At 43.4% G+C, this 12,804-nt stretch overlaps 1 protein-coding gene across 1 annotated transcript; it reads right to left on the bottom strand.

Annotated features, from left to right (window-relative positions):
- Positions 1–2,156: 2,156 nt before the first annotated feature.
- On the bottom strand, positions 2,157–12,162 carry LOC118221711 (cadherin EGF LAG seven-pass G-type receptor 1-like). Its single transcript, XM_035407014.1, has 17 exons — positions 12,109–12,162; positions 11,902–11,995; positions 11,472–11,584; positions 11,101–11,274; positions 10,631–10,759; positions 10,030–10,281; positions 9,250–9,348; positions 8,159–8,331; positions 7,493–7,641; positions 6,778–7,079; positions 6,153–6,263; positions 5,535–5,723; positions 4,863–4,957; positions 4,364–4,528; positions 4,061–4,231; positions 3,520–3,547; positions 2,157–2,538 (listed from the first exon to the last, which is right to left on the bottom strand). The coding sequence occupies exons 1-17, from the start codon at positions 12,160–12,162 to the stop codon at positions 2,386–2,388; spliced, it is 2,451 nt and encodes an 816-aa protein (XP_035262905.1). The 3' UTR covers positions 2,157–2,385.
- Positions 12,163–12,804: the final 642 nt, after the last annotated feature.

The raw sequence follows: 12,804 nt of genomic DNA, 5'->3' as shown, positions 1-12,804 counted from the left end.
CCGTGGGCTATGCATGGCAAATTGTGGTCACTCACTCACTCATGGACGACCTGAATTGTGGTCACTCACTCACTCACTCATGGACGACCTGAATTGTGGTCACTCACTCACTCATGGAGGACCTGAATTGTGGTCACTCTCACTCACTTACTCACGGACGACCTTTCAGGGACGTTTTGTGGGACGCATGCGTAGGCGGTGCCAGCTAAAATGTGTCTGCAGAAGTGAGTTGCGCCGTGGGTCTGGACGGTTACGTGCTTGTTTATTTACAAAGGATGATAACCAATTTCCCATTGCAATTGATATCATGTAATGAAAAAAGTTTAAAGCATCAGACCTCTTTTTTAAATATAAGTAAATGTGAGTTATTTCTACTTAAAGGTTGTGAGGCACCCTGTATTCATAATATACCTGTTAAGAAACGGATCATTTAGGAATCAATATTGTCAAAGATGAGTACTAAGATGAAGTACTAAGACAACTTTTATCCATTTATAAATAAAGCCATACACAAATCGAACCACTGATTGCAAAGATATTTATTCATGAAAGGAAGGATATTGCTAACAAAAGCAGAAGGTATTTCTAGACTCACATATGCAGTCATCTCTTTGCATGTCAACAAACAGTTTTCTAAAATGATAGATGATATACTCTTTAATTGAGTTTAAGGAATAGAACTCATTGTGTTAAAAAACCTGTAATAATGAATACATATGATTTAGGTGGTCTCAACTTCTTAGATTTTACAACCCTAAATAATACATTAAAAATAAGCTGGATGAAGCAGTTCCTACATAAGCCAACATCAGTATGGAATTTCATACACAATTATGTCTTCTTCAAGTTAGGTGGTCTGGAATTGCTATTTTTATGTAACAATAAAACTGAAATGCTCCATGTAAACTTATTGAATTTTCATAAACAGATGTTACAGGCACGGTCCTTGGTCTACAAACATAGTTTCAAGATCTCTATCATTCGTTTTAGGCCTGCATGTTTCGATAAGGGCAGTGTAGTATAACGGGTAAGGAGTTGGTCTTGTAACCTAAAGGTCACAGGTTCGATCCCCAGGTAGAACACCGCTGCTGTACCCTTGAGCAAGGCACTTAATTGCTTCAGTATATATCCAGCTGTATAAATGGATGCGATGTAGGATGTTGTGTGAGTTGCTCTGTATAAGAGCGTCTGCTAAATGGCATTAATGTACTGTAATGATTTCACCATGCACGTGCCAGCCTACACGGGCACACCAGTGCATTAACAAGCATGAGGCTGTGACAGCCACAGGGAGGGGGTTGAGCCAGCAGGGTCTTTAAAGTTCACTGCACAGAACCGATGTGTGAGTTGAGCATTTCATCCAGGAGACCTAGGTTTTGCTTATGATTATATTTTTATTTTGATATTACTACTATTATCATTAATAATAGTCTTATCTGCAATAACATCATGTTCTTGTTTTTGTGTAAGTAATGAAAATGAGCCAATATTGTACTTAGATGACAAGCCATTTATTATATTACTCTACATTGTATACATAGTCAGTTAGCATGTTGTACATTTTATTTTTAATGAAAAAAGATAATATAAAAATGAAATCTTTTGCTTTCTTTCATGCACCACACAGGCTTTCAAGACAGGCAGATAATCAGAAGTGGAATTATATTAGTGGTTCCTGTCTGCAGCCAGATACATTCATCAATGTATTTGATGCATTCTGTTTGAGATCAAGGTAATGTTAGCTAAAGGACTGCAGCGCACATATTTCTCAGATTCTTCTCCTTAGATCCTCTCAAGCTCTGTCAGGTTGGATGGGGGGAGCGTTGCTGCACAGCTATTTTCAGGTCTCTCCAGAGATGTTCGATCGGGTTAAATTCTGGGCTCTGGCTGGGCCACTCAAGGACGTTCGCAGACCTGTCCTGAAGCCACTCCTGCGTTGTCTTGGCTGGGTGCTTAGGGTCGTTGTCCTGTTGGAAGGTGAACCTTTGCCCCAGTCTGAGGTCCTGAGCGCTTTGGTGCAGGTTTTCATCAAGGATCTCTCTGTGCTTTGCTCCGTTCATCTTTCCCTCAATCCTAACTAGTCTCCCAGTTCCTGCTGCTGAAAAACATCCCCACAGCATGAAGCTGCCACCATGCTTCACCGTAGGGATGGTATTGGTCAGGTGATGAGTGGTGCCTGGTTTCCTCCAGGCGTGGTCTGAGAGTCCTTTAGGTGCATTTTGGCAAACTCCAAGCGCGCTGTCTGAATACTTTCCGAAGGCACTGTATGCGTGTTTCATGTTGATTACGCCTACAGCTATATATTAAGCATGTATAACATGTGTAACAGCTGATTCACCGTATGAAAGACAGTTTTAACACAATGAATGAATCATTGCATTTAGCTTATATAGCACTTTTCTGAACATTCAAAGTGCTTGCAGCGATGTCCACAGTGTTCTGGGTCGGGCTTGTTGTTTCATCGTAGCATTTTGAGGTTGCATTGATATTGCTCATCTGGTGGTCAGTTTCCCTATTGTTTCTGAAGTTAATCAGCATCTAAACAAAAGAGGAGAAATGACTATGAAGTCAGTCTTTTGTCACAGATGAAAGCTTAGCACTGCTTAAGACTCCTCTTAATTTATTCAACTGATCTTTATTGCCAACATCTGGACCCTACAAATCCTGGCCATGTGTGCTCTGAGATCGAATAGGCGAACTGTCCAGAATCCAATAACTTAGAATGCTAAATTATATTTTGAACACAGCAGTGATAAACCAAAATTGTGCCAAAAGTGTATTTACAATACTTACAACTCACCTATTCAATTACAATACTTTGTTATATACTTTATGTTTGTAAAAAGTCTCCCAATTTAGTACACTTAAGTACAATTATGTACACTTACTGTACGTTGTACTGAAGTTGTATAAAAGTACAACTTTAATGGATTCAGTAGACTTAAATTGTGACCAGTTTAACACATACTTAACACATGTAATAAAAGTATAATGAGTACATTATAAAAAAAGCATACTTGAAAGTATAATATTTTTTTGCTTGGGATAAATACAATCTGGAGAAAACATGTTTTCAACATACAAAAATGGCAAGTTACTCACACAAAGCACTGTCTTTAAGTCATTAATTCAAACTTGCAAAATCTGGCCCAGCCATCAAGTTACGAGAAGCAATATTGGCTATCTTAACTCGCACAAATTAAACAAGCTGCATTCCAAAACAATTATACCCAATGTTTCCTAACTTATTTCAAGTAACTTGGCCCTGTGTGATTTCATCTTACCAAAATGTTTAGCACTGCTATGATCTGTAATCCAAAATGTCATGGTGCCATGTCTTAATAAACCCTTCCTTGTATTTAAATTATTTTATTTTGTTGCAGATTCCTATGGGCTATATGCTTATGTCAGTTTGCTGTTTTTATGGATTTTAGGCTTAGCCTATTGGTTAACCGTTATTAACCGACTAATAAGGCTCAGTTAATGGTCAGAAAAAATAGAAGGATTTTGCATTCCTACCCGTATCGAGCCTCTCCGTGTGAGAACCCTGGAATGAAATGAGTAAAATCCATTACTGGTGCTGATTTGCTAAAAAGTTCAAATAAATTAATGACAAAATGTACAAAGGCAACCAATGTGTTAGCTGTTAATTTAGGGGTTTGGCTGAGATCTGAAACTTAGTAGCCACAGTTTTGTCTGTTTGACTTTAATGTAAATTTGACATCCTACATGGGGCCTACATGGGGCAAGCTCATGCAGAGTTGAGTCGAAGGAGGACGTCTGACATGTGGCTTTGGCATGTAGCCTTTTTGCACCCAATCAACCAGTGAGGGTCCCTAGAGAGGGATGAAAAGCAGACCCCTAACTGACTGAACCCTCCCGTACCCTGGGCAATGCAATTGCCAATTATGCATCACTCTGTGGGGCTACCAGCCACAGTCAGCACTGACACGGTCTGGATTTCATGCTTGGCCTCATCCATGCATTGGACTTTATGTTTGTGTTGCAGCTGCTCGGTGCACAAAATAAATGCAAATTAGCACAAAATAAACTTGCTTACAAGACTACCAACCCCAATACCAAGATTGCTCCAAGCACGCTCAGAACGACGGTGAGCGTCTGTAGGGAGGAATCTGGAACACCAGGCTCTGTCTCCACGGCGTATTCCACGCCCTCTCCAAACACCTTCGTCAGCTCGGCCGTCACAGTCTCCCTCTCGCTCTCCAGCTTCCTGTGGACGACAAGGGGCGGGGCCTGGTGACATCACATTCCCGCGGCTCATTAACAGCTGCGTAACAGCCCGCAGTAGCCCAGTCCAGGCTAGGCTAGCCCAGGCTAACCAAAGGTGGCGGTTCAGTTCTACCTTACGACGTCTTTAGCGGGAACAATTGTGCCATCACTGCTGGTGGCGATGAAGGTGACGTATGTCTTGACATTGTCCCTGGAATTCCTGACTTCACCCACAGAGCTGTTTACACTCGTGATGCCGATGACCGTCACTGTCCAGTTCAGTGCCAGCCCCAAGGACCTGGGGTGTGCCAAGAAAAGCAAACAGGCAGTTAGCCTCACAATAGAAGATGAATATACACATACATATATAATGGGCAAATGGATATTGCTCTTAGCTCATTATCCTATCGGTGCCTGTGCATTTTAAGCATATATAGATAGATACATAACATAACATGACATAACAACATAACATACTATAAAATAATGATGAGAACAGGCAATTGAGCCCAACAATGCTTGCCATTTTCCTACAATAAAAATGTGCGAAGGACTCAGTGCTTCATTAAAGTACCTTACTGCAGTGGGGACAGATTTTATAATACTGATGTTTGCTTTTGTGATCATCTTACCTCTCCATGTCATGGATGTTCTCGTTTACCATACTGAAAGGTCGGTTTAGAGAGATGACCACAGCGTCATTGGTTTTTCTCTCCTGGATCGTCACCTAGTAGTGTCAGACACAGGTGAGGACTTTTGCCAGTGACATTCGCAGCTATGATGACTTTGCAAAACATATTACTCCATTCATTTAGGCCACATACAGAAATGTATTTGTAGCCTTAATTAGTCCAGTAGACTATGCTCAAATTGTCATTTGTCGTTTTATAAGTCAAACTAAGCAGCTTGCATTTAAGCTATTTCAGAAACTTGGCGGTTCTTGGTTTGCACTCCTCAGTGGCTGCAAACGGTAAAGATATTGTGACTTTTACGAACTAAAATATCAACTCAGAAATGTCAACGAAAAAAAAATTTCATATATAAAAAAGAAAAGTGGAGGACAAACCTTTTTGAGTTTTGAGTTCCGTTTGAAAGATCCAAATGTTGTATTAAGTTGCTAACATATAGAACAGACATCTTAAGTTAGCTCTTACTGACTGTAACAATGTCATGATCTGACCTGATCTCTTGCTGATAGCCATTGCTAACACTTTGGTTCTGGAGGTTATACCAGTTACACTGAGAACCATGATTCTGTTAGAGGGTCACAAACCACCGGTAATATGTAGGAGACCTCTGCTTACCTTTATGTCTGCGGTGGCACTAAGGCCCTGGGGGTCTGTGGCTTTCACCTTGAGGAACCTCTCTCCCGACTGGCCCTCCACAGACACCACGTACACCAGTCCAGAGGAGGGCTCCACGTTGAACAGCGGGCTGCCCTCCACCAGGCTGTACACCAGCTGCCCGGTCTGCCCAACGTCCTGGTCTGTGGCCTGGGACAGAGGGCGAGGAGGCGAGGGGGCGTTTAGGGATGCTGCGGGTTCAAACGTGCTGCTCATCCACCATTGCTGCCAGCATGCTGCTGTCTCACTGTACAGGCCTCTATGGTACTCCCATTTTAGGAGCAGTTGCTCCTCCAAATTGATGTGTACTAACTGGTAAAAATCATTTAGGAGCACATCTACTAATTGGGATGCATTGGTGTGCTCCTTGGAAATCTTTTTAGCATAGAGCCCTGAAGTGTAGCTGTTCATGTGCTGTCGACTATAGATGATCTCCCACTGTAAGAACTCCTGTACTGTTCTCAACCCTATTGCTGTTCACATGCTGATCTCAACACTGTTGCTGTTCATTTGCTAATCTCAACAGTGTTGCTGTTCATATACTGTTCTTCCACTGTTGCTGCCTGTGTGATGTCATACCTTCACTTGCACAACGGGGTATTTGTATGGTGCGATGCTAACGATCTCGGCGGAGTAGCTTGAGCTGGTGAATTCTGGCGCCTCGTTGACGTCCTCCACCTGGATCGACACCTGGAAAACAACGTGGGTTAGGTGGAGTGATCTTATCAAACACCTTGCCCCAACTAATCGAGACTTCTTCTGTGGTCATGACAGAGTCGCCCCTCCCGCTAGGCAGACACGGCACTACACCTAGGGCCCCGCCTTCTCACCCAGGGCCCCACCTTCTTCATCAGAATCAGAAGGTGCCAGTGTTTTGGAGGGGCCCCCACATTATTTTTTGCCTAGAGCCCCCAAAAGTCTCTGAACAGCCCTGGGTAATGTGCACTGAATCATTTTGAGATGTCAATAGCGGGTCTTGGTGCTGAGAAGGAAAAAGTTGCCCCTGCTATCAGGAGAAAAATAAATATATATATATATTCAGACATCATGCATGACAAAACAATATTCCCAAATAATCATTTACACTGGAAACAATTTTAAAATTATTCAGGCTTTAGCCTGCCCATTTATCTTTGCATGATGTAAAGTAATGAGAAGGTGATGTTCAGTACGGATAAGAAAAACTGCATTTGGTCTGCGTTACCATGGCAACGGCGGTGTTGGGAGGAGTCCTGGAGTTCGTGGCCTCCACCCCCATGGCGTACCACTCCTGCGTCTCCTTATCCAGGGGGCGGAGCGTGCTGACCACGCCCTTCTCGTTCACAGAGAACAGATCCTTGTGCGACCTCAGGGTGTAGGTGATCTCAACCAACGAGCTACCTGCCAAGGCCTTGACCACGCCCACCTGCGTGCCCGCCTGCTTGTTCTCCGCCACGGTGAAATTGTAGGCGGAGCTCTGGAAGTCCACTCCTGGGCTGACGGTGAACAGGGAGACCAGGACAGAGGCTGCGGAGGAAGACCGGACACACTCAGACACACGTACGCACGTCTCAGACATGCGTACGCACGTCTTGTATGCACGTCTCAGACGCACGTATGCGCGTCTCAGACGCATTTACACATGTCTCAGACACACGTACGTACGTCTCAGACACGCGTACACATGTCTCAGATGCATGTACGCACGTCTCAGACGCATGTACACATGTCTCAGACACACGTACACATGTCTCAGACACGTACGTACGTCTCAGACACACGTACGCACGTCTGGACACATGCACGCACGTCTCAGACACACATACGCACGTCTCAGACACACATACGCACGTCTCAGACATGCATATGTACGTCTCTTTACCACTACAAAGTGAACGCCGTTGGTTCCTCTCAAAGTTTGGGCCTGGATCCTTTTTTACCTGTGGAGGTGCGCTGGGGCTCCCCGTGGTCCTGTGCCAGGGCAGTGAGCTTAAGCATGGTGTCCTCTGTGATCTCCAAAAGGTCAGAGGTCACGGTGATCTCACCCGTCTCGTTGTTGAGTTTCAGGAGAGGAGAGCCTGCAGAGAAACTGAGCAGCCAGAGAGCGAGAACATCAGCACACAGAGACTGGGATGCCAACTGTCCTGTATAATTTGGGACATTACACTTTCAGTCAGATATGCTTTTAAGTACCTTCGCTAAAAGTCATACCCACAACTTTCACAATTACAGTCCAGTTCCCAAAAATCCCACTACACTATGGCCCCTCGTCCTGTACGGGGGGTTCACCCTGTCCCATATTTCCCCACCTCTTGTGAATTTGACCTGCCATCAATTAACTACTGTGATGTAAGCTAAAAAACAAAGCTTACTGAAGACCTCAAACGGTTAGGCAACACTCTTGTGAATACCATACTAGATTGATTTGCCAAATACATTTTTAATGTGAGTCGCAAATATGATTCATTGAATAAATTACCAACCCCCTCACCCCACATAATGTGTGCTGTATTCAAAGTGAGGGAATGTTGCCAAGCGTAGAGCTGGGCCAGTCACCTGTATGTGATGACGTAACAGTCACCTGTATGTGATGACGTAACAGTCACCTGTATGTGATGAGAGAGTTATTTCCAATGTCCTTGTCCGTAGCGGACAGTGTCAGCACCAGGTCCCCCTCCTTGGCGTCCTTCACCAGGATGTCCCGGGAGTACGTGGTCTGGCTGAACTCTGGGTCGTTATCGTTAACGTCTGTGATGGTGACCGTGATGCGAGTAACGTTCTGGTGGGGAGAAATAAAAACCTTCAGTGAGACAATTAATAAACCATTTTAAAAAGATCAAATTAAATTAAAAGCAGTGATATGTTTTTAAATAATGTGTCTTTAAAAGAGATCTCAAACACTGATCAAGGTACAGAATGCTGGCTTTAATTTTGCTATCAGTGATCAATCCAATGATTATCTGCTCTCTGGTGGTAAAAAACACCATAAAGTTTTAGGGAGGAGTTTTATCCATTACTGGGGGGAGCTGTGGAGGCAAAGGTTTTACCAGACTAATAAAACTGTAATGTGACTGGTCAAAGTGCAGAAATCATTTGGAATGAAAATGTAAGTACAAGAGCAAATGAACAACAGTTTGCCACCAGCTGAAAGCAGGAAGCCAGACTGGAATGATTGACTGGACTGGCTTCTTAGATTAAGTGCTGAGCAGCACCAGTCCAGAAATTTAAAATGCTTCTTAAACGGTATTTTTCTGTTTCGCTGTTCTCAGAACTAGGCAACATAGTGTTAGCGCTTCAAAACCGATGTGTACGCCAAAATATTTTCAACATCATGTTGGCCCACTGCTCCCCTCACTTACTGAGCCACTTCACTTTAATATCATTAACTTTATTTTACAAGACAGGACTTTTGAGAACAATACCTGGCATATGACAGACAATCTGGTTTTTGACAGACAATCTGGTAAATGACAGGTTGTTAAAGGAATGCTTGGGAGGGTGAGAGACCAGAAGAAAACACACAAAACGTTTGTGCAACAATGCAGCATTTAGGATTCAAACAGACGTTTAAATCGCTCTGCATAGGAGTGTCTGCTAAATACCTGTAATGTAATGTAACGTAATGGGACTACTGAGGAGGGGAGAAGTTTAAGATGCAAAGGAGCCATTATCTCAGCAGGGGGCGCTGTAGCAGTACCTTTCTATGTGGCGTGCCGTGATCAAAGGCTGTTATCACCAGCTCATAGGCGTCCTTCGCTTCTCGATCCAGGGGGCCCACAGCAAGGAGCATCCCGTCCTACGAGGGGACAAACAGACACGGCTAGAGACGAAGATCTCAGCCTTTCTGAAACCCAGTGCTGCTTCTGACCAGGGAACAACTGAATACCATGTGTAACACAGACCTGAGCCATTTTGTATGTTTGATAATTGTTTTTTTTAAATATTTAATATTTTGAAAAAATGAAGAACACGCAGAGATCTGAATGCTACCGATTGCTTTTATTTCCTGACATTTCCAGACAGGATTAGTCCTGTCCAGACCTGGGTCAAATACGTATTTGTTTTGGATTCAAATCCTTTTCTGTGCTCTACTGATCTTGCCTGATGCCAATAAGACCAGAGCCCCCCCTCTGGTCTTATTGGCATCAGGCAAGATCAGTAGAGCACAGAAAAGGATTTGAACTTTTTGAGAGCACTTCATTCCAGTACACCAGACAAGATCAGTAAAGCGTAGAAAAGTATTTTATTCCGAAAACATATATGTATTTGACCCAGGTCTGGTCCTGTCTGGAGATCTTCCAAGGCAGGCCGTACATTTTGGATTTTGAATCCAAATTACGTGAGTGGACTGCTCTCTTCAGTTTCCCCTACCTACCATTCAGCTGACACGTACCGCGGCAGATCAGATTTTTATGATTATGTTTATGATTTGTAAATATGAGTGGCAGATTTAGGGGAGGGGCTGATCGTCACTCACCTCCCTGAACAGGAACAGGGCGTTGGGATTGGACAGGGAGAGGGTGACCTTGCCGTTGTCGCCCTGGTCGAGGTCGGTGGCGGAAATTCGGCAGATGTCCCACGGGTTCTGGGCGGAGTAGTTCCCCTCAGGGATGAGGACGGGGTCTGGGAGGGGCAGGAACTGGGGGTTGTTGTCATTGACGTCCAGAACAGTGATGTCGAGCTGGGCTGTAGCGCTCAGTCCATTGGTGGGGGAGTCAACTGCCACCACCTGCAGCCATACGATTAAAAGAGATTAACTAAGGTGAAGCAGTTCAAATATAAGCTTACTCACACAAGTGACCAATTTTTTATACACACAGTATTACATTCTGATTTATGAGTGTTAGGTGTCTGAAAGGAGTTACATGTACTCTGTCAAATCTTTGATCTGCTTTGATCTTAATGGAAAAGATGGCATGGAAGAGAAGATGTTTTTATCAGCCTCAAAGTTTCCATGGGTCCAATTGTCTTTCCGACACAAGAGGTATTTGGTGGGGAAACTGGGTGGCCACAGTGGATCGTACTAAAAGAGATCACTGCGGCACTATGTGTCTTGCTCTGAGGCTTGCTGCTCTGACCTGTAAGGAGAATCTGGGAGTCTCCTCTCTGTCCAGGGCAGTGGAATTCTTCACCCGCACAGTTCCGTCGGGGCTTATAGAGAACGGCGCAGAATCCGGAATGATCCTGAGCGTTCCGTTGAACCCGCCCTGTGGAGCAGAGTTAGAGACACTCAGCTGCGATAAATTAGGCTGTAAATTCTCATGAATGCAAATGTAAAGATATGAAGACCCTGAATGATCAGAGAGGAACAGTGCACTGTGTCTTCAAACAGTGGTGTTTAACCCTTTTAGGGTGCAAGATCACAAATTTGTGATTAGAATGCGCTTAACTGAACATTCTAATGCTGATGTCACAATCACTGCCGGTAACAGAAAGCAAAGTGGAGTTCTAGAACACTGACTTGGAATTTTGAACAAAACAACATTCCAAAAAAGCCTACTCTTCAAAGGGACAAAGGTCAGTTTTACTAGTTTTACTACAGACGTACTTCGTCTCGGTCCGTGACTCCGGCTCTCAGCACAAAGGAGCCGTCGGGGGAGTTCTCCGGGATGGTGGCGGAATATCCGCTTTGGTCAAACTCTGGCGCGTTGTCGTTCACGTCCTCGACCGTCACAGACACCACCGCTTGTGCCGTCTTGAGGCTGTCATCGCTCTGAGCTGCCTGTCACACAAAGTTAACGTACCGCGTGTAAACTTCTGCCATTCATTAAAATTCACGTATCAAAAGTGCATGTGCCACGCTTAAAATTCCTGTAACGTGTGTTGGCCCTGACGCTCTTCTGCAGAGCCCATTCAGTACATTTAGTCTCTTGCTCTGACAGCCTGTGTTACATTGGCAGTATGATGACTGGGAAATACCTTGATGTTCACAGTCACCATGGCAACCTCCTCCCTGTCCAGACTGTTCACCACGATGATGATGCCACTGACAGGGTTAATGGTGAAGGAGCTTGTGTAGTCACTTGGGGAGACTGGGATTCACACGCAAATACACATAAATGAACATATATGCACACACACAAAAATGAGTTTTATTGAAGAAAGCCAAACTACTAATGACCCCCCTTTCCTATGAACATGTCGATTGTGAATTATTTTTCCCAAGCTCATTTGGGGTGGACAACTAACATATAAATCAACATATATGCACACACACACACACAAAATGAGTTTTATTGAAGAAAGCCAAACTACTAATGACCCCCCTTTCCTATGAACATGTTGATTGTGAATTATTTTTCCCAAGCTCATTTGGGGTGGACAACAAACAAGGAAGGCTGTTAAATACCTGCACTGATGCTATAGATTATGGGCTGGTTTATCCCAGTGTCCCCATCTCTGGCCTCTATTGCTTCAGGCTGGATGCTCAGAAACTCTCCAACCTTAAAGAGGAAGTGCACAAAAAAAAATCACGGTTCACAGGAATTAATATATAAAAAATGGAAAACTACAATGTAAAACGGTTTGATTTTTTTTTTAAACGAACGATACTCACCTCAAGTTCGGGAATGACGGCATGATAAAGACTTTGATTAAAATAGGGATTCATGTTGTCAAAGTCTTCCACTGTAATTGTGACAGGTGCTGTGGCTGAACGATCCCCGTCATCCTATTTAAAAAAATAAATGTCCAAAAAAGTGTGGAAATACACACGCCTTTGTACTTTCTTACATCTATGTTTTTTCTCGTAAAATCATTTTATTTTATTTTTCCTTACCATGCAATATATTTAACAACACCTGACATTTCTGTTGACAAGAACAGGGCCTGTGACGTTACATACCCGGGCTTCCACCATGAAACTGTAGCCAGTGGCTACGTCGTAGTTAAGGGGTTTTTTCAAAACAATCGTTCCATCAGATGTCATCTCAAACTCACTGGGGACGGGGGGCTGAAAAATAAAATGCAAAAATATTAAATGGGCACAATTTTGTTAGTAGGCTAGTCTAACCCCGCATGAAGCATTGTCTTCCTGAAAATGTGTACCCCTCTTTTTGGGAAAAATGTTATGTTACCTACAGTGTGCTGCTCAGACATGTACAGTTTTAAATGTCTCATAATTTATTCTTTGAGATCAATACCGAGTCTTCGTGTTTTTTAATTGGTTTATTTTACCGTGAGATCAGATATTAATGATATGCACATAGTTATGGTATGGTTATGGTAGCCTAAATGCGATTTACCATTATGG

This window comes from Anguilla anguilla, chromosome 2, assembly GCF_013347855.1.
Source record: "Anguilla anguilla isolate fAngAng1 chromosome 2, fAngAng1.pri, whole genome shotgun sequence".
In the NCBI taxonomy this organism is placed as follows: Eukaryota; Metazoa; Chordata; class Actinopteri; order Anguilliformes; family Anguillidae; genus Anguilla; species Anguilla anguilla.
The sequence above is the reverse complement of the archived record's forward strand: the minus strand, read 5'-3'. Positions and strand labels throughout refer to the sequence as shown.